Source organism: Cornus florida, unplaced genomic scaffold (assembly GCF_030987335.1).
Source record: "Cornus florida cultivar Cherokee Brave unplaced genomic scaffold, ASM3098733v1 CherokeeBrave_3.0.0_Hap2_Chr03, whole genome shotgun sequence".
Classification (NCBI taxonomy): Eukaryota; Viridiplantae; Streptophyta; class Magnoliopsida; order Cornales; family Cornaceae; genus Cornus; species Cornus florida.
Genome location: NW_026775573.1, coordinates 64557212 through 64580262, shown reverse-complemented (window position 1 = coordinate 64580262; position 23051 = coordinate 64557212). Strand labels below are relative to the sequence as shown.

Genomic DNA, 23051 nt, shown 5'->3' with positions numbered 1-23051 from the left:
ATTTCTCTTCAAACCCACCGTACCAAACATAGCAGTTTAAGGTTAATTATGTATCTTATTAACATGAGTAAAGCAATGGCTCTAATGAAATAAATTAATGGTTGAGGATCTGAGATGAATCCTTAGTTGGATCATGGGCTAAAGAATTAAACTCTTTTGGCCTTTTTGGACCTTATTAATAAAATAAACTTTTTTAATGTAAAATGGTAAATATATGGGGCCTTTGTCTTAACGAGCGATATAATGTAAAATGGTAAATATATGTACTTTTGTCTTAATGAGTGATATTGAGCTCGGCTCGTTTACTAAACAAGCTAGAAAATTGAGCTCAAACTTGCTCCTTTACTAAATGAACGACTGTTTATGAACAGCTCGATTCATTTACAACTCTACTCCTCAGAGTACTTTTCACGCATCACTAGTTACATAATATTGCAATTCATCCCAATTTATTTGTACTTGGGCAAATTTATGTACAAAATATTTTTATGGTCTTCTTATAGAGGGAGTGTATTTTAAGATCTAAATTCTATCTTTTTGTAAATGGGTCAAATTTTTAGTAAACAAGTCGGGTCTATTGTGAATGGACCAGTCTTTCTACCTTTTCATTTCACGACTGGAATTAGCTCAATATAAAAATGGTTTTTAAAATTTGACCCGTTTTTGCTCACCCAATTTCTGCTCAACCAAACTCACCCGTTTGCCACCACTAGAATCAACAAGCATAATGTTACTTGAATATGAAGTAGTTAAAAATAAATTTTTTTTAGAATAAAAAAATCAAATATAAGAGTAGACATGACTTGTATGAGAAAAACATTTGCTCTAGTCTTAGTATCCACCCGTAAGATTAACTTAATAAAATCACAGGTGCTGTATTAAACATCTTCCAAATGAACCCATATTTGCATCTAAGGGTCCGTTTGGCATGCATTTTGTTTCTAATGTTTTTTATTTTGGACTGTTACGGTGTCGATTTTAACAACAAAAGCATATTTGGTGAGGCCTTATTTTATTTTACACAGTGTTAAAACACTTCATGAACAGAGGTCCAAAACCAAAACACCAAAAAGTTGCTTTTTCTTATTTTGATAACTATTCATGGCCCAAAACCATAACAGTAGTGCAACACAAGCCAAAAACAAAAGCCTAAAACATTGTTCCCAAACGTGCTTCCGATTTTTTTTCAAAACACTTGTACAACAAAAACATTGTTTCTGTTTTAGTAAAAAAAAAAAAAAAAAAAAAAACGTCTACAACAAAGCGCATGCCAAATGGGTAACATTTATTATTGATTTGCTCTTAATTTTTATCATATAAGAAATAATAGTCCAATAAATAAATATTTCTAATCTCTATTTGCTCCATCAATTATTAAAAACTTATACAAATCAATTATTAGTGAGAGAGAGGGTTCTAATAAACATCTACCAAAGACAAGAATTCAAAACTAAATGAGCAAGCTTTGGTTAGATTTTTTTTTTTTTTTTTTTTTTTTGAGTGTACAAGAAGCATTCCCTATGATAGATTAATGGAGTTGTAAAATGTAGACCAAAATTCATAGTTTAATGATTTTTGCACCGAAAAGTTACAGTCAATTGCTAGATCTATTTTTTTATTGGTCAATTGTACAACAAATAAGGAAGTAGAGCCCTCCACTTAGTTGTATTGGGTATAAATAATTAATTAAAAATTATTGAATTATGTAATTTACAACAAATGTTCGATGTGAGTATCACTACTTAAATTTATATTATGAGTGAGCACTTACAAGCAAATTTTTGCGTATAACACAAACTCCTCCTCTCTAAAATTTCAGAAAGAACAGCCCTAACAAATAAGCTACTGAAATAAGACGTACAGCTGAGTCCTTGAGCAGTGAACCAAATTGCATTCGGGGCTTCTGAATCCTGTTACAGTGAACCAAATTGCAAACTAAATAAATCAGTATTTTTCAACATGTAATTAATAACACTAGACTAGAAACTTTTAAGAAAAACTATGTAAACACTCGTCAAAATTTTGGACCAAAAACTCTCGCACAAGTCGTGGTTTATGCGGTGGCACTTCAAATTCAATACACGGCCAAACCCCACATCTCGTATGGCTTAGTTTTTCTCTTCGCTAAAACTGATGACAGTAAATAAAAAAATAAAAAACTCAGAACTAACGGGCAAGTGGTCTAACGGTATCAATCTTTTACTTTCCAAAGAGAGATCAGGGGTTCAAGTCTCAGAAGAGACATTTGTGTGTGAGTACGAACTAGGAAAAAAAAAAAAAACTGGGGAGGCATCATTGTCACTTGCATGTCCTTCGACAAGTTATGGCAAATTGTTAAATATATGGGTGCATTATTAGTAAATGGAATTATAATTTTGTTGAATAGTCGGGGAAAAAAAAATTTATTGTCTTCCGAATTTTCTTTTCCACCCTCTTGATTTTCACATTGTATTGTTCACGTAACAATTGGAACTGATCATTGTATTGTTTCTTTTCGGTTTCACTCATTTGCTTCCACCGTATGGAAGACTCATTGTTTAGTACAAGCACGACGACGTTGTGGCCAGAACTTGAACATCCAATGAATTGATAGCATGAACATCTACATCTCTACAATTCGATGAGGTGGATTGGCCTTTCCGTTTTCATTCATGAAGCGGAGCCATTGAAAGGTGTCTAACTACAATTAATCAGATTGTATCATATTATTACATCATATAATGACAATTTCATATTTAGACTTCCTTCCATCTAACATTTTTCTGAAATATAAATACTAAAAGATGCATTTATAAACTAAATCATTCATTCAAATGGAATAAATTTATTGAAAATGTGAATATTTGGGCAGAAATTAAAGAAGTGCATTATCTAGTGTTTAATTAAAGAATATGTGTCATATGGATGGTGAAAATGTGTTTAGTTCAATCACAAAGGGTGTTATTCAATGGTTATTTCTATAATGTGCTCAAATGAAATGACTTGGAATAACTTTAAGTTTGATTAAATAATAATGTTTTTGAATTTTGAAATTGACTACTGAGTACTAAATCAAAGAATAAGTATGTTGAAACTGAATTACTTTTGTTCTTCAATCTAAAATAAATTGTAAGAGTGTAAACCAATTTAGTTAGGATTGGACCACAAGCCCTAAGGTGCTTGCATGTTTGGAAATTAAGTATGACCAAATTCACGAGCACCGAGTAAATTGTAGCGGGGATAAAAGGACAAGTCTAGTACGGGACTACATGCCCTAAGGTGCTTGGATGTTATTGAAACGTCCCAAACCCGGATCATAAGTGATCTGTGATTATAAAGTAACAATCTTCAATGCTGAATTAAATTCTAAGAATGTTAAAGCACTACAGTTGAGGAAAAGGACAACGAATGTTTTTTTTTTTTTTTCCTACCCTGTATAAATAGTAAAAACCATGAATAGGAAAATCATAAAAGGGCATAACAATACAAAAAGGCGAAAAGAAAAGGCAAGACACACATGCAGGCAGAGACAGGAGGACATGAGATCACATCATCTGAGCTACCAAAAGAGCAAACATATGAATAATATACAGAAGGGAACTGCCATCAAGTATATTTTGAGTAGTACTTTTATTCTTTATTTAAAAAAGTATGTAATAAATATCCCTAATCTTTTAAAATTGTATAAAATTAACCCTCTGTCAGAAATTTAACATAAATTATTACTCTAATACCCATTTTGCCCTTTTAATCTTCCCAAAATATCCATTTTCATCCTTCTCTCTCTACTGTGTGTAAAACTCAATCCAAGCTCTCCACAGCGCATCTGCCGTCACCGCCGCTGCATCGCCGAGCCCTCCTTTTCTAGCCGGCCGCTGATTCCATTGGCCGAGCTCGCCGCCGAGTCATCCACGGCTGAGCTTTCCACAGCCGAGCCCGTCTTCTCACCATTCTCACCACTATCCGTCCTCTCTATCGTCGCTCCATCAAAGCCGAGCTCGCCGCTGCCTCCATCATCAATGCCGAGCTCCTCGTCGCTCAAAGCCGAGAAGCTCATAGCCGAGCTTCTCCTTGCCCGCCGGTGCCATGACGCAAGGTCAAAGTTGGCCCATTCTGTCACCATCGCTGCACTGCCATTCCAAGTTCCCTGCATCGTCTTTGCTCATCGGTGTTTCTGATTATGAGGTTTCTGGCTCTCGCCGAAGCAGGCGATTGGGACGGTCGGAGGTGGAAACAGCGGGTGGCCAAAAATCATTGGACACTTCAATCTTGATTTTGTCATTGAACTCAGCTAAATCCCAGTTTCTTGTTTTGGTATTATATTGTTGATCGTAAAAAAATATTCAAGGGGTTTTGCAATTGGGTTCGCTTTCGATTGGATTTTGCAAATCAATTCTTGTGATCTAGGGTTGAGAATTATATTGAGATTTGGTGAGAATTTTGCAAATCAATATATGTGTTGAGAATTTTGCGATTTGGCTTGCTTGTGATCCGGGGTTGAGAATTCTGCCGCCTGTATCACTAATTCCAGAAATTGGAGCTGCCGTAGTGGAGCCACAGCGGCCGGTGGTGCTCGTGGATACACAGGAGACCGGATTCTGACTTGTCCATAGCTTGATGACCTGCCCCGAGGCGGTCCAAGAAGATAATCTCAAGCTCGCCGGATACCCCCACACAGCGGCGCCACGACCCTCGACCTTCTATACTGCCCATTTAACACCACCAATTTCATACCCATGGTCGCCACTCTTTCCTTTGCCATAACCCAGACCGAATTGCAGAATGGGTGTGCAAAAAGAGTCACTGTTTATTGTCCTTTTGGTCCTTTTACAAAATTTTGTATTTTTACATATTTTATAAAATTGTTGACTAAGGGTACTTTAGTCAAGTTTTGTTTTAAATGTGCCAGATGGACTTGATTGCACCAAATAGAAACTTGAGGGGTGTTTTTTGTACAGGAGGGGTGTAATATGCACCGTATACATACTTGAGGGGTGTTTTTTACATTTGACCCTTTTGAGAATAAACGTGTTATTCATTGAAACTGGTACACTGGACTATAAATACACTCAAATTCGTTACTGAGATATAACGAAACAATATTTTGAAACCCCAATCTTAAGTATCAACTCTTGGTCAGTCCAATTGAAAAGTAGGTTGGGTAATGGCTTTCGAGAATAAGGGTGTTATTCATTGAAACTGGTACAGTGACTATAAATGCACTTAAATTCGGGTGTTATTCACTGAAATGGGTACAATGACTATAAATGCACCTAAATTCGTTACTGAGATAAGGAAACAATATTTTCAAACCCTAATCTTAAGTATCAACTCTTGATCAGTCCAATTGAAGAGTAGTTTAGGGGTTTTGGAAATTTGAAGTATTAAATAGATTACACACTGATTGTACCATAAACAAAAAAATATTTAATTGTAATAATTTATTACAAGTCAATTTCGTATCAAATCGTATAAATAAACTATATTTTGAAACCCTAACATTAGGTTTCAATCACAGTACAATCGAATTGAAAAATTAACGGGGGTTTCAAAAGTTCGAAAAATCACCTTCATAACACAAATTGTTTATTTAAAAATAAGTATCTAAATCTAAATTCAAAAACTACCTCATCTAGGGTTTTGAACGAGGAGAAAATGAACATGGATGTCTCCCCGCCAAATAATGCCCGATGATGGTCGAATTCGCCGGGAAAAATATATATATATATATATATAGAGAAATAGGAAAATCAATGTTGGGTAAAAATTTGCAAAGGCGGCGAGAGAGGGATGGTTGTTTATTTCCTCGGATGCCCTACAAAATTTGCGCGGGAAGGAATATAGAAAGTTCCGAACTGTTCAGTTTCTAAATCAATATTATTTTTGTATCCTAATTAACCTAATTCCATTTGTTTATGTTTGATTACCATTGGATTATTAAGTTAATTATGTTAACTTACTGTTTGCCCCTGAATTTAGTGTTTCGTATTAAAATAATGAGTTATATTCACTTTCCTGAGCTGGCACCCAATTTACATACACAAAACGTCGCCGTAGAAGGCCCTTTTTTAACTAGAATTTTATTTTTAGCACAGTGAGATCCTAAATATTCGTATAAGACTGTAAACACGTTTCCCATTTTAACCCCTACATTTCTTTATTTTACTTTTTGTCCCTATCCGATCGACCCCCAAATTCACGATCAATCAAAGTTCACGACCTCCTCCTACTTCAATCGCGACTTCCTCCACCGTCAGTGGCGATCCCCTCCACCGGCCACCGGAGAGAAGAAGATCCTCCACCACTCTCTCTCTCCTCTCCGCCGCGAGCTACTCCAGGTATAGTCGTCGTTCTCCACCACAGTGCAATCTATCTGTCTCTCTCTCAATCTTTGAGCTGCATTTATGAAATGTTAATTTCGTTTTTCACTGACACTTTTAATTTATATTTTTCCTTCTTATTATATTATTTCTGGATCCTGATAGAGTTTTGAAATAGAATAACTCTGATTGAGTTTTTTTTTTTTTTTTTTAGCTCTACATAATTACCATATATATTGTAAATAATCTAATAATAAAATGAATATAAAATCCATTGTCACTCCCTGTTGAAGAGTATACAGATGAATATAAAATCCATTATCCTTTCCTACAATTACAGCCTTATGTTGTGTTTGTCTACGTGTTTGTTAAAATGCACAAGACGTGTTTGTTAAAATGCGTAAGTGAATGCCTTTCACTAATGTGCAAAAAAAATATCTATACTTTTTGATGATACTCAACTTCTAGCACTCCTTTTTGTTTGATTTCACCCCTTTTCAAATAAATTTTATTTAAACATATCTTTATTATTGAGTGAATATTTGGGCTGAAAAAGATTAACTTAAATTTTGCCAATCAGATTACTAAAGTACCCATTAATCAGTGTATAAATGTTGATATAATCATATAATATAAAGATGGAGTATATCAATTCAATTGAAGTTTCGGAATATACTCTTTGTCACTTTGAGGCATGCAGGTTGTTTTTTGATTACTTGCATTTTGGAATATGGTTTTTTTTGTTAATTGTGCATTTTTACAAAACCAGTCAAAAATTGCTTTTATAGGATCTCATTCAAACATGGTGGTCTGCTTTACCATAGGATTTTTAAGGGGATGTATGGATTCAGTAATTATTAATTTGTTCGAGTTCATTATATACTGCTTTTGTTAATTTCGATCCCTATGGAGTTACTTTAATGTTTTTTTGGGTCTGCAATTGTTGAACTTCTTAACTTCCACAACATAGGTATGGACCCCTGATAGCCTGTTTGGCTGAACAGGATTCTGCGATTTCAGTGATCATGGGGATGCAAAATTGTTCAATCAGAGATATGCTGTCTATTAGATCCTGGACACTTTTGAACATCACTACAAGAGCAAGATTCACATAACGAATTTGAAATTTGGTTTTTGCTACTATCGTATACACACAATCATTCAGTGTTCAGTCCAAATGGCGACCAGTATCATCGAAAGTTCTTGTCCGAGCCAACTCAAATGGAGAAAAGTCGCATATGGAGGGATGCAACCTGGTTTTGATGACAACCATACAGATGAATCTTTTCTTGAATATATGGTCATGAATGCCAACGTTGTTAAACGTGATATACTTAAGGTGATGCTAGATTCAGTTTCCATCTCTCAATACATATGCATTGTCACTCTGGTGGTCTTGGTTTGGGCCTACACTCTTCAATCAACCATTAATGAAAATTCTCTCTTACTTCTAGATGTAAGCCTTCTTGGATCAGGTTTCTTTGTTCTACTTTTAACTGCAGAAATGCTTTACTTCAATCTTCTTCTGAATTACGTTCTCAAAATCTCTTTCTTTATAACCGGATTGTACGTTTTGTCTCCTATCTACCACACACTTACCTGGTCCATAAGCTCGGACTCCATATGGGCACTAACAGTTTCGCTTATCATACTCCATCTCTTCCTCCATGACTACTCAGGATCCACGGTAAGAGCTCCGGGGGCTCCAGAAAATCCGACATTTACAAGCAATATCTCATCAAATGCTTCCATCGTGGCTTCACTTCTTATTGCTTCTCGCCTCCCATCTAGGCTTCATGTGTTTGCAATTGTGCTATTCTCCTTGCAAGTGTTCCTCTTTGCTCCATTAATCACTTATTGTATCAAGAAGTACTCTTTTCGGTTGCACATCTGGTTGTCGTTTGGGTTGATGGTTGTGACATTGGCCTTTGCCTATAGGTTTCACAGGGTACTTTTTGTGCTGTTGTTGGGTGTCTTGGTTTTCGTTACCGTGGTGTGTCCTTACTGGCTTATAAGGATCCAGGAATACAAGTTTGAGATCAATGGTCCTTGGGATGAAGCTAAACTCTGTTTTGACATAACCGAGTGAATTTAATCTCTCTCTCTCTCTCTCTCTCTCTCACACACACACACACACACACAAACATTTTATTCAATTGTTTATGTTGACACATTTAGGTTGACAATATAAAAGAGCAAGATTCATTGTACCCATGTTTGAAAGTAAATGTTACTTTGATTTGCATTCAGAATTTTGCATATATATTTTTTTCTTCACCAAAAAACTGCTAAAATCTACTCTATTTGTCATGCAATCTGCCAAGAATTGGTTAATTGGTTTTCTTCGAAAGCTGCGTGATATGCTTAAGCACCGGACTTCTAATGCATACTATGTACTCCTTTATAGCCAAGTAAATGCATTTGGTCAATTACAGTCTTGCTTATTAGGTAAATGTTTGAGTTGTAGCTTGTGTTTGCTAGTTGTATCATAAATATTTAAGAACAAGAGATCATTTATGATATATATATGTATAGGGATGGCAACACCAACCGAGGTTTCAGTCCTCACCCCAGAGCAGGTGAGTACCAGCCCCCAAACCTTGCCTCCCGTTTGAGGCTTGAATAAAAGCTTTTGTTTACTGTAAAAGAGAGGGAGACAACGAAGTAGAAATTATAAAAGCAGAAAGATGTAAACTAGGATCCCACAGTGTGTGTATATATATATACACACACGTGCGTGTGTGCACTGCAATTTTGTGGTTGGACACAAGAAGTTTCTTTCGCCAATTTGGAAGGTGGTGTACAGCTTAAGAAAATCTACAAATAATACCACCGTTTAGTTCTTGAATAAATAAAATTAAACCAAATCATACATAACTTATCCTACCTTAAAATGCTAATATAATTTGGGACAATGAGAGTGCCCTCATTGGAGCTTTTTCCTGTACTACATTGATATTGGATTTCATAATTCAAATAATACAACCAAAAACTTGATTACTTATTTATTCAAAATGTAATGATTTATCAAATAAATCTTTCTTGAAATTGTCACCAATATTCTTTACAAGCGAACAAGTAAAATTATCATAACACCTCTTTTTCAAGTTTCAATACAGCCATAAAAGCTTCCTGAGGCACATCAACTTTCCCAATTGCCTTCATTCTCTTCTTTCCTTCAGCCTGATAGCGACAAGAGAAGAAAGATAATCAATTTATGCACAGCCAAGTAATTTCCTACAGTAATGTTCTCAATTTTTAACTGAATCCATGGCAGCATAACTCCAAAATCAACAAGTTTAATTTTTAACCATGATCAAATGTAATGAATGATGCTATTACAAAACTACAATCACTACTCTGTATTAATACTCTTTTTTTTGGCTACGGGACAGAAATTATAAATCTATGGGGAAATTAGAAATTATCATCCCCTTTAATTTGTACTATAGCAAAGCAAAAACAAGAGCATGTTTGGTAACGTTTGCTGTCATTTGAATAATACCAAAGTGTTTCCGAAAAAGAGGTCGAAAGCATAAAAATGATGCTTTTGGTTGCTTTCATGTTTTTGAACAGTGCTTTCAAATCAGTGTTCAAAAAAATATTAATAAATAAATCCAAAATGACATTTTTTACTAGCCATTTAATTTTTCAAACTTACAACACTTTTTACCAAACATGCTTTCAAGTTTTTGCTTCCAAAAATCTTGCAACAAATTTATGTTACCAAACAAGTTTCGAAATAGTGTTGAACATATTCTAAAACAGAAACATTACTTCTACTTTAGGTCAAAGCAAAAGTGGTTGCCAAACGGGCCCTAAGATTTCCTATCTTGAATTTTGTACTAAATATAGTTAAATGGTCTCGGCTTTCATTGGAGCATCAATTCCAACTTTCCTAGAAGGTAACGAGAAACTTAAAGTAAACACCGGTCATACTAAAACAAAAATGAAACCTGGAACCATTATATCAATTCAAGTAGGCATAAAATGGATGCAAAGCATGTCCTTGACCTCCTTTATACTCCAGATTATTTGAGCAAAGCATGTCATCCTTGTCACTTTCTTTAGAACAGTGTTAACAAGATACAGTTATAATAGAACACGAATTTAGGGATCTTTGTTTAATGTTTGACATCAGTGCAATGGTAATGGAAGAGATTCAACATAATATTTAGGCATGCAAAAAGAAAATAACCTGTTTTTTAAGCAATTTCTTTTTTCTTGTAATGTCCCCACCTACAAGAATAATTAAAGTTAGACATAATTCATGTCATAAAATCACAACACATTGAACCTAAAATGAACAAAACCGGCCAATCTTTCTATATTCATTTAAAAAGAAGAACTTCGAGAAGTTGTTCAATGGAAGAAATATTACATACTACAAGACAGGAGAAGCAACAACTACAGTTCTCCAGAACCAATGAGATATATGACTCAAATTCCTCAAGATCTTTTGTCATAGAAATTCCCTAGGAACATCAATTGGATATGACAAAGATCTGTTTGGCTGACAATTTTCACATCAAAAGAGGTAGATTACTCATCTTACCATAGCATTTAGATAGAACATCCTTCCTAATTGCAGATAAAGCTTCACTAGCTATCACTTTAGTACCTATGCATGCCTGTCATGAAAAAATCCACATACAAGAAAACAAAGGGATCGATCAGAACAAGGAAAGATGCAAAATGAAATTAATTGCGAGAGTCGTGCACTTAAAACCCATTCTGAGTGAATAAATACAAGATTGGCTACAGATAAATCACAGGATAGATGGTAAGAAGAACTTGATTAACAGAATGAAACCAATTTATATTGATAGCAATGCACTCAACAGGGGGAAAAAGGAATGGAAAAGATAACATAAGAGGCATCCGAAGCAGTCAAAAGTACCAAGAACGCAAATTCTTAAAAATAAAGCAGCAATCATAGGAGGATCAGATCAATGTTCCTGTTGAAAGATCTTTATTATTATTATTTTTATTAGCTGTTTTTAACCTTTTATTAGGTGTTTTATGTAAGATCCCCATAATCATGGGATCACGTAGATAAGATTCCCGTAATCATGGGATAACGTAGATTTTGGCATCTTTCCTGTTTTTCTTTGATTTGGTTTCCTTTTTCTTGTACAATATTCTTTTATATAAATATAGCTCTTGGCTCTCAGTTTGAGTAAGCCAAAACACAAAAAATTCTTTTTTTATTTATTTATATAAATATAGCTCTTGGCTCTCAGTTATAAAAATGCATGTTTTCAAAGAACTGTCATTTATTATTCTCTAAAACTGTTTTCTGTTATCTGAATTTTTGAGAACTGTTTTTAGAGTTACAAACCAAGCAAGCCCCTGAAGTTTTTCCCTTGTTCACTCAATTCCTCAAAATGATCAAAACTCAATATAAAACTGTTGTTCGGAATATTAGGTCTGACAATGGTCGTGAATAATTCCAATGAGTTTTGGTCTCAACTTAACCAACAAGGTATTCTTCATCAGCTTACTTGTTCATATACCCATGAACGGAATGGTGTGGCAAAGCGTAAAAACCGCCAACTAATGTCAATTGTTCGATGTCTTTTAAGTGGTATGAATGTGTCAAAGTCATACTAGCACACGGCAGTTCTTACAACTACTTTTCTCATTAATCGTACCACTAGTAGAGTATTAAATGGTAAGGCCCCCTTACAAGTGCTTGAGCCTGATATCACTCTTTTTCCATCATGCCTTGGGTGTTTGGATGTACATGTTTTGTTTAGAATCGTAGCCCTACTCGTACTAAACTTGATGAGAAGGCCATTAAATGTATCTTTTTAGGATACTCTTCCATGTCAAAAGGTTACCGGTGCTATGATCTTGTACACAAACACATGTATCATTCTCTTGATGTCACCTTTCATGAGCATACCCCTTTTTATGTTTCTAACACCATCTTGCTGGAAAATTCTACTTCCGATCATGAGGCTTCTCCTCTTGTTCGTCCTCTTCCTATTTTTCAAGAACAGTGTTCTCCTGTGGTTTCCTCACCCCCTTTGCAGGTCTATTCTCGCCGCCCACATGCTCCGCCTCCACTACCTTCATCCTTTTCAGATACAAGTTCAGGTACATCTCCTCTCTCTCCTTTACATTTCCCTGACCCTATTCCTAAGTCTCGGTATCCCACTCGGGACCGCAAATCCCTTGCTAGATTTGGATTCGCTTGTAGTACTGATCATCCTATTTCACAATATATCCCTTATGATGGTCTTTCCGGGTCTTACTGAGCCTTTCTAGGCAAACTTTTTTTTTTTGATAAGTCTTTCTAGGCAAACTTGATTCCATTTCCATTTCCATTCCCAGAAATGTATCTGGAGCTCTCTGGAATCCCAATTAGATGTCTTCTATGAAGGTAGAAATGGATGCTTTACAACATAATGAAACATGGGAGCTTGTATCTCTCCCTCGTGGTGAAAAGACTGTTGGTTGCAAATGGGTATTCAATGTTCAATAACAGGTTGATGGCTATATTGATCAGTACAAGGCCCTTTTGGTGGCCAAAGGGTTTACTCAAATTCCTGGTAAAGACTTTAATGATACATTCACTCCAATGGCTAAATTGACTTCCGTTCGTTTGCTTGTCTCTTTGGCTGCCTCTCAGAATTGGCCTCTTTATGAACTTGATGTGAAGAATGCTTTCCTTAACAATGATCTTCTCGAGACTATTTACATGGATCCTCCACCCGGTTTTCGGGCTGAGGGGAGTATGCTGGAAAGATCTATCGATTGCGGAAGTCTTTATATGGATTAAAACAATCTCCCATAGCTTGGTTCACCCGTTCCAGTTATGTAATTCTATCCATGGTGTTTGTTAGATACCATTCTGACCATACATGTTTTATCCACCATTCCTCCACTGGTCGATGTATCAATCTTATTGTCTATGTTGATGATATCATCATTATCGTCAATGACATCCCTAGGATTGCTCAAGTAAAGCTTCAATTGACTAAAGCTTTTGATGTGAAAGACCTTGGGTAGCTCAAATATTGCTTAGGATTTAAGGTTGCTAGATCTAAGCAGGGTATCTTTTTATCGCAAATGAAGTATGGTTTGGATCTTCTTCGAGACACGGGTATGCTTGGGTGTAAACCTGCTTCCACTCATACGGATCCTAATCTGAAGATCAATTGAGTCTGGAGATCTCCTTTCTGATCCCTCACAGTATCGGCGCTTGGTACGAAGATTGATTTATCTTAACAACACCCGTCCTGATTTGGCTTTTGCGGTTAGTGTTGTGAACCAATTTATGCATGCTCCTCGTACAACTCATATGGATGTGGCATATCATATTCTTCGATATCTTAAGTCCTATCCTGGACTTGGGTTATTCTATTCTTCTAGCAGGCAGGTTGGGCTATCCTGTTTCAGTGATGCAGACTATGTTGGGTCCAAGACTGACAGATGTTCCACATCTGGCTTATGTACTTTCTATGGAGATCATCTTATATCCTGAAAAAGTAGGAAGCAAACTGTGATTTCGAGATCTTCAGTAGAGGCTGAGTATCGTGCCATGGCTCAGGGTACTTGTGAGATTCTCTGGCTTCGATCTTTCTTGGAGAACCTAAGGCTAAGTGAAAAATAGTCTTCAGACTTGTTTTGTGATAATAAGTCTGCCATCATGCTTGCTTCAGATTCTGCCCTTCATAAGAGGACTCAACATATAGAGGTGGACATTCATTTTATCAGAGAGAAGGTTCATTCGGGAATTATCAAGCCGTGCTTTGCTCAGTCCTCTAATCAGTCGGCCGATGTTTTCACTAAATCCGTGGGTCCATCTTTGCTTCATTCCTCGATTACCAAGTTAGAATTGATTAATATCTTCACTCCAGCTTAAGGGGGAGTGTTGGAAGATCTTCATTATTTTTATTTTTATTTTTATTAGCTATTTTTAGCCTTTTATTAGGTGTTTTATGTAAGATCCCCATAATCATGGGATCACGTAGATTTTGGCATCTTTCCTGTTTTTCTTTGATTTGGTTTCCTTTTTTTCGTACCATATTCTTGTAAATAAATATAGCGCTTGGCTCTCAGTTTGAGTAGGCCAAAACCCAAATCTTCTTTTGTTCCAAATAGAAATAGTAAGAGAAATTGCGGCAACTTTGTTTAAACCTTATAGACAAGTTCATTTATCTGCTTCATGTGGCACAAGGTTTCCAGATCATATAGTGTTGTTCATGAAACTACAAAACATTTTCTGTTAAAATCTAGTTAAAACCTGATTGTGGAAACTGATCTTCCTAATCTGGAATCTAAATTGATTAGAAAGAGATGTTACTAAGACCTTTTTGGTCCTTTAGGAATGCTATTGCATAAAAATTCCGCTAGATTGATCAGATGCCAATTTATTTAAAACCATTTCTTGAAAAGGAGTTCTATTTTCTTATTTATCAAACTTAATTTATACTCTTTTTTTTCTCTGCCAAGAAATGTCTCAAGGATAAAATATAGATATATCTTGGTGAATTTGAACAATAAAGGAATTAGATATCAGGCCATTTCATGGAAGAAATCTAACCATTTCACAGCTCACGCCTGAGGATCTTTCTGTTTACAATTTCACTTTCTGATATTATGGAAGTGTCTGATGCACAAACCATGGACAATTAAGTGAGTCCCATGAAATGCAAAAAAAACAGACATCTTCACGCAAGGAAATAGAAGAAATACAAGCAAGTATGTAAAGACTTGAACGAGAATAATCACTCATTCGCAGCTCTGGTATTTATATACTAAAAGACCACATGTTAAATATTACAAGAAAGGAAGCCAAATAAAATCATTCTCTAGAATAAAGACAAGCTCAACAAATGAAAACGAGCATATTCAAACTTCTTGTTCAACCTGGCAAGAAACTGGAACACCCGATTCTTCTCCACAATCCTCACATATAAAATTGCATTCTCTGGATCCTTCCAAGAGTAAAAGGAATCATAATACGACATCTCCTCCCAAATAGCACGACACCTAGCGATGTAACCTGAACTGTCGAGTCACCCTAAGTAATCATGGTGATATCTCGCCCCAACTACAAAATCTTTGTGTTATTCTGCCTTTGAGAATAAGTGCATTGTACCGTATCCCTGATTTGCTTAGCAGTCTTCATAAACATATAGCCAACGGCTATGTTTCGTTGCATTGAATTGACTAGACAAGACATAACCATGGCGTTATCTGCAAACCACTATGGATGTCTTATCCGACTTAGCTAGCTTTTCCTTAGAACCAATAATATATCTGACTCAGCTAGTTGGTGGGAAAAATGGTACCACCACCCACAGAAGTCGAGCCATGAGAATTAACAGTCGAGGACTCTAAAGTTGCCATACTCTGTCACACGACAATAAACAACTCCAAAACGCCACAAAAATCCCATCAACTAATCAGGTTGTCTCCTCATATGATAAACCATTGTTGAAGGATTTAAATATTTAAGTGACCCCCTTTCTAACAGCTTAAGCTGTTAGAGTAGATGGTTGTTAACATGGTGTCAGAGCAAGGTAGGTCTTGTGTTCAAATCTCACCGACACCTTGATTTAAAATTGAAATACGTGTTGGACCAAAAGAAGGTCACACGTGAGGGGGCTTGTTGAAGGATTTAAATATTTAAGTTACCCCCTCTCTAACAGTTTAAGCTTTTAGAGTAGATGGTTGTTAACAATTATCAACAATGTCTCTTAGTTTATGAGCGTACCAAGCACGTCGAGATTGATTGTCACTTTGTGCACCATCATCAACAGCTTGGTACTATTTCTTTACCATTTATTTCTTCCACTATGCAACTGGCTGACTTCTTCACAAAGTTAATCTGTTATTTGTTCTGTTTTCTTTTCGTTGTTGTTGAAACACTTTTGATAGATCCATGGAAACATAAATATGATCTACAGAAGCCACTGTTAGGTGTTTGGTGTTATGGCAGTCGCTCCATGTATTTCATGGTTCATATTCATTGAGTCTCAATTTAGGTAAGGAGGAGAGAGAGAAAGAGAGTGTCTTCTCAATGAAGAAATCGAAAGTATATGGTGAAGATGTGGAAATCAAAATTAGTTTTCAGAAAACCAATTTTAAGTTGACGTAAAAGAAGCCCGAATGCCGGTACCAAATCAAAACAAAGTGGAAGCAATTGTAGGTCAACATGGAGGCTAGTATTGGCATGTTTTAGACAAATATGGAGAATTACATGCAGTTATCTAGCTTTTTAGGCTTTCTAGACAGTCCCTAACTATTATTTTGCAGATTTTGGTTTCAAACTTGTGAAAGTTTTAATATGTGATGAAAGGGAGAGAAGAGAAAGCAGATGGAGCAGAGCAAAAATGGTGGAGGCGCAGCTCTCTGTTTTTCATTTATTCATTCAACCCTAAACATAAAAGGGTAAATATACAATACAGGAAAGGCCTATTTGCATAATGGCCACAAACCCTATATCTAAATACAATCTGACCCAACATAAATAGATATTTACATATAAATATTCTAACACTCCCCCTCAAGCTGGAGAATATATATCATATAATCCCAGTTTGGAACAAATCGCTTTTAACCGATTATGACCAAGAGCCTTAGTAAACATATCAGCTAATTGATCTTCAGACTTCACAAATAGAGTAGAAATGTTCCCGCTCAATATTTTATCTCGAGTGAAGTGACAATCAACTTCAATATGCTTGGTTCTTTCATGAAATACTAGATTGAATGCAATGTAAACAGCTGCTTGGTTATCACAGAACAATGGGATAGGAGTCTTGACTATTAACCCAAGTTCCTCAAGAAAGTGTTGTATCCACGTTAACTCACTAGAGGTATGGGCCATTGCCCTGTACTCTGCTTCAGCGCTAGACCGTGCTACCACTGTTTGCTTTTTACTTTTCCATGTAACAAGATTTCCACCAACAAATGTGCAGTAGCCTGTAGTAGATCTCCTATCTGAGGGAGAACCAGCCCAATCAGCATCTGTGAAACCTTCTACCCTAAGATGTCCATTTGGTTTATATAGCAACCCAAAACCTGGAGCTTGCTTGAGGTATCAGATAATCCGAAGAACTGCATTCCAATGTGGCATCCTAGGAGATCCCATGAACTGACTTACAACACTAACTGCATATGAGATATCTGGTCAAGTGATAGTGAGATAAATTAATTTCCCAACAAGCCGTCGATATCTGCCAGGATCATCAAATAGATCACCCTCATCTGACAAGAGTTTTGTATTTGGATCTATAGGAGCATCAACAGGACGACCACCCAACATACATGTTTCTTCTAATAAATCCAACACATATTTTCTTAGAGATAAACTTATACCTTCTGTGGATCTAGCAACTTCAATACCCAAGAAATATCTAAGTTGACCCAAGTCTTTAGTGTGGAACTGATTTTTTAGAAACAACTTCAATATAACAATACCTTTAGAATCATCACCTGTGATCACAATGTCATCTACATATACCACAAGGAAAATGAAACCAGTTTTAGTGCGCTGGTGAAACACCGAATGATCTGTCTGACATCTCTTAAGACCAAATGCTAACGCTGCTGCAGAGAACTTTCCAAACCAAGCCCTTGGAGATTGCTTCAATCCATACAGGGCCTTCCTAAGGCGACAATTAGTATGACGATACTCCCCCTGAGCAACAAACCCAGGTGGTTGCTCCATATAAACTTCTTCAACTAAGTCGCTATGTAAGAAAGCATTTTTCACATCTAATTGAAACAACGGCCAATTATGATTAACAGCAATGGAAATAAGGACCCGTATAAAAGAAATCTTTGCAACAAGGGAAAAAGTCTCATCATAATCAACACCATAAGTCTGGGTGTACCCCTTTGCAACAAGACGAGCTTTCAAACGCTCAATAGAACCATCGTGGAGATATTTGACAGTGTAGACCCACTTAAAACCAACCGGTTTGGAACCAGGAAGTAAGGGAACAAGATCCCATGTCCCATTATGATGAAGAGCATCCATTTCATCGATCATGGCTTGTCGCCAACCAGGATGAGAAAGAGCATCCTGCAAAGTCTTGGGAACAAGTATAGCAGACAGTTTGGATATAAAACAAGATAAAGTGGGTGAAACACGATTATATGAGATAAGTTAGAAATAGGATGTGCAGTAACACAAGATCGAGTACCTTTGCGTAAGGCAATAGGAAGATCATCAGCAGCAACAGGAGCCGGAGCCTCAATAGAAGTAGACAATTGGGGGGTTGCTACTCGTGGTCATCTACTATACACTTGAAGCGGCGGTGACAGTGGAAGAGGTTGTGGTGTGACAAACTCTAATGAAGTAGACACAACCGGTAACGGAAGCAACAATTCCGTATCTAAAGATGAACCACGGGCAGAGAGATAAGGAGTGTCCTCGAAAAAGGTAACATCCATACACACAAAAGCACGAGGAGTGTTAGGGTCCCAACATTTATAACCTTTTTGAGTCTGAGAGTACCCAATAAAGACACACTTAATGGCACGAGGAGACAATTTATCACTGCCAGGACATAAGATGTGAGCAAAGCACACACACCCAAAAACACGAGGAGTAGATGAAAATAACGGTCGAGTAGGAAAAACAACAGAAAAAGGGCATTTCCAGTTAAGAACGGAAGATGGCATACGATTAATTAAATAGCAAACAGTTAAAACTGCATCGCCCCAAAATGGCTTTGGAAGATGCATATGGATCATTAAAGTCCGAGCTATTTCAATTAAATGCCTATTTTTCCGTTCTGCTACGCCATTTTGTTGAGTATAAGAGCAAGAAGTTTAGTGCAAAATACCACGAGACTCACAAAATGTAGAAATAGCACCTTTGACATATTCCATAGCATTACCAGATTGGAGAATTTTTATAACATAGCCAAATTGGACCTCAATTTCTTTAAGAAATAATTGAAATATGGAAAAAAGTTCAGACCGGTCTTTCATTAAAAAGAGCCAAGTCATCCTTGAATAGTCGTCAACAAAGGTAAAAAAATATGAAAAACCTGAATTACTCACATGATGCGTAGGACCCCAAATGTCAGTATGTACCAATTCAAATAAAGAAGACCGGCAATTATCAATACGAGGAGGAAAATACACCCTATGGTGCTTACCCTATTGACACGACTCATAGTCTAAAGAAGACACTAACTTAAGAAAAGGCAAGATAGACTTTAAGTATCTCAAGGATGGATGACCTAACCGATAATGCCACTGGTGTACAGAAACTTGTGAATGGAGTGCCACCTCACTAGTAGACACCTCACTAGTAGACAACTGACAATCCAAGCAATAGAGGCCATTCTGTTACGGCCGCCACCAATTGTCTTCTTCATTTTGAGGTCTTGAAAGACACAAAAAGAAGGATAAAAGGTCACAAAACAATTGAGTGCTTGAGTCAATTGACTCACAGATAATAAATTGAAAGGAAATTGTGGAACCAATTGAAAAGAAGATAATGAGAGGGAAGTAGTAAGTTTAACAGTGCCCTGACCAATAATGGGACGTGTTCTACCATCTGCCAAAGTAACAAAAGATGTGGAGCTAGACTTATGAAAATTAGAAAATATAGACTTATTACCCGTTAGATGAATAGAGGCCCCAGAGTCAAGAACCCAAGGGGAGGATGAACTCTAGGCATCTAAAAAACATGTAATATGACCTGACTAGGCAAAGGTAGCAAAATTAGAAGAGTCTGACATGATGAACCCAAAAAAGAGGAAAAAAAAAAACTTACTGTCCCGAGAGAAACCGAAGAGAAACAAGCAAAAAAAAAAAAAAACTTCGGTACCAAAGAAAGTAGAACAGCACAGACCCCGATCTCGAACAGGTCAGATCTCAAATGGGCTGGATCTAGGAAATCGGTTTGAACCATAATCAGATCTCTGCAAACCTGGTTTTAGTAAACCAAGGTTGGGATAGCTTCACACCTGTAGCTAAACACGTCTACAAATCCGGTTTATGTAAACCTGGATCAGGATAGCATATCCTGATAGCTCCACACCTGCAACCAAACACGTCTCTTCTTCTCCACCATCAGCGCTGACAAGAACAGAAATCTGCTACCGACAATAAATTCAAGCAACCGGGGTTCGCAATGAAGAATCAAGGCTAGTACACGCAGCGGCAACGGCAACACAACTCCAGCTTCAAATCTGAGGACTACGAACCAGAGCTTCGGCGAAGAACAGATTCAACCTTTGGCGAAGAACAGATCTGCACCTCTGTAACTGGTCGTGTGAGAACAGAAGATGAAAAAAAAAAAAAAAAAAAAAACTAAAAGGAACTCAATCTCTCGATGATCACGAAGCCAACACACAGGCACAACGATGACACCCTCTTCGCGCAAACAGTGACGAACAATTCAAGGTTGAGATCGGTGCTCTGATACCATGTGAAAGTTTTAATATGTGATGAAAGGGACAGAAGAGAAAGCAGATGGAGCAGAGCAAAAATGGTGGAGGCACAGCTCTGTGTTTTTCATTTATTCATTCAACCCTAAACATAAAAGGGTAAATATACAATACAAGAAAGGCCTATTTGCATAATAGCCACAAACCCTATATCTAAATACAATCTGACCCCAACATAAATATATATTTACATATAAATATTCTAACAAAACTCATTTTAAAAATCTTAAGCAACCATGAAGATCTATTTTGGAAGATTTGGGGAAGCAACTTCGAAGGTTTCCAACCTCGAAGATTTAGCCACTATGCGCAAAATAATGCCAACGGATAAGTATAGAACAAAACGGCTTAGGTTACCACAAAAAAAAACCCAAGGTTGTCCGCTCAATTGATCAAATTTGTGTGATGAAGATACAATGAAGAAGTGCTCCACCTCTCCTCATCACCGAACAAAAAAATTCTTCGATCACCATACCTTTGGTATACGACAAACTCAAAAACATAATTATCCCTTTGATTGTGTGCGTGTGTATGTGTAAGAGAGAGGTAGTTAAGTAGCAACACAGGATGCTAAAGGTAACTGATATTTAGTACCAAGGTTTTCGTCATTGACTCACTGACGAAGCTGTAAAGGGACTCTTTTCAATGTATGTAGCACGTGTTATTTTTCAAATATTTTGTTCATTAGATAAAGAGATGAAGAAGGATAAAGATTTGTGCTAACGGTGGAACTCTGAAAATAGAAACTAGAAACTCACTCATTTTCCATCCAGTAAAATGTCAGCATAATTTCATCACAAAATTTACCACACCAAATATATTATGCAATAAATTTTTTTTTTTTTTTTTTTGATAAGTAAAGGGTATATTAGAGAGCCTTCAAAAGGGGAAGGCATGCAATATCAACATAAGAAGTGCACATACTAAAGAAAGATACAGGCCTTACTTGGATAGGTACTTTAAACATTTGTCGTGGTATAAGTTCCTTTAGCTTTTGAGTCAATGCCCTCCCCACGGCATATGCCTGAGAAGCCAACAAAAGTATGTTTCATTTCACAGTATCAAGTAGTGTACTGAAAATTAAGTTCGATTTCATTTTTGAGAATCAACTTCTGATTTAAATGATCTGAAGTGAACATGACTAAAATTACCTTATCTTTGTTAACAATAGTTGCCAAAGGTTCAACACGATCACCATTAATCTGAATGTCAAGCTTTACCAATTCACTTTCCTTGTACCTGGTAGTCACAATGATAACAAATAATAAATTAAACAAGTGCTGTGAATAACAAACTTCTGAGAGATAGGTTGGGTCATTTTTTACTAAAAGATTAGCATGATAGGGTATGATATACTGGTTTTCAACTCTACGTAGAGAAATTGTTAAGACGAGAGGCAACTACTAGTCAAGGATCCTTCAAGCGGATTTAACCATTAAATTGATTTGTTTCCACCTTCACAAACATACTACATAGACTGAGATGCCAACAGTTATAGTAAACTTAGCACACGGAAGGGACCTGCACCCATAAAGAGTACTGTTCACCAGCATCTTTCTTCTTCCACTCACAAGGTAAGCTCAATTTCCTAGTCCAGAAGTGAAAGGCAAAATAAAAAAAATTATTTTTATTTTAAATTGTTGAACATTATGATGCAACCTTGTAGATTTTCAAAAGCTGTTCTCACTATGAATTTGTGTTCGCACTCAAGAGAGCCCATACATTAAAAGAAAAGAAATTCATATTTTAAAAGAAGTTCTAATTGCCGTACCCCGGTACGCTCGGCACAGGACAAGAATGGCCTTGTTGAATTGGTATTTTTTGTATTTGCTGCCATTCTATCTATTTGTGCATCAAGTTCAAAGCTCTTTTAACATGCTGAAGAATAACTAGAGAGAGTGCAACCGAGGGAGCTTGATGCCCTACCTTTTTGTACGAAATATTGAATTTATAACGCAAGCTTGAGTGATGCTTTGAATAGCCCCTCATTGTCTGGTGTTCATCGTCAAAATCAGAAGAAGATGTAGCATTTTCTTGAAAATGAAATAAAAAAGAGTAGAATTGGGGAAGTAATCCCCAGACAGGGCTTGGAATTCCGGATCAATCAAGTGCCCTTTCTTCATTCTAATTAGAATGGTCATCCCATTCCAGACCTGAACTTATTCAAGTCCAAGTGCTAGAAACCTAATTCACCCCTTCTTCTGGCGGATAAGTGGTTAGAAGTCCTCCAACACTTCGAGCAGAATCTGGACTTTCTGCTCTGACTCGAACTGTAGCCCAAATGCGTAATTAACACTAAACTAACTTTTGAAAATTTTCTAAA

The 23051-nt window shown here is 36.6% G+C and overlaps 2 protein-coding genes across 4 annotated transcripts in view; one reads left to right on the top strand and one right to left on the bottom strand.

The window, feature by feature from the left end:
- The first annotated feature begins 6124 nt into the window (after positions 1-6124).
- On the top strand, positions 6125-8661 carry LOC132300685 (phosphatidylinositol N-acetylglucosaminyltransferase subunit C). 2 transcript variants are annotated; one of them, XM_059797880.1, is made up of 2 exons: positions 6125-6317; positions 7304-8661. In XM_059797880.1, exon 2 carries the CDS (start codon positions 7477-7479, stop codon positions 8386-8388), a length of 912 nt encoding a protein of 303 aa, XP_059653863.1. In that variant the 5' UTR covers positions 6125-6317; positions 7304-7476; the 3' UTR covers positions 8389-8661. The 2 variants fall into 2 exon arrangements, with proteins under 2 accessions (XP_059653863.1, XP_059653862.1); XM_059797879.1 differs by having other exon boundaries at positions 7270-8661.
- Positions 8662-9201: 540 nt separating this feature from the next.
- Positions 9202-23051, bottom strand: part of LOC132300684 (translation factor GUF1 homolog, chloroplastic) — a 31188-nt gene continuing 17338 nt past the window's right edge. Inside the window, exons 18-22 of one of the 2 annotated variants that reach the window (XM_059797878.1) lie at positions 21880-21967; positions 21675-21752; positions 10855-10930; positions 10498-10538; positions 9202-9482 (exon numbers count right to left, since the gene is read on the bottom strand). In XM_059797878.1, coding sequence (XP_059653861.1) covers positions 9387-9482; positions 10498-10538; positions 10855-10930; positions 21675-21752; positions 21880-21967 — 379 coding nt within the window. In that variant the 3' untranslated portion in view covers positions 9202-9386. Of the gene's footprint in view, positions 9483-10491; positions 10539-10854; positions 10931-14853; positions 14920-21674; positions 21753-21879; positions 21968-23051 lie in introns of those variants that run through there. The other variant, XR_009480526.1, reaches the window with a different exon arrangement.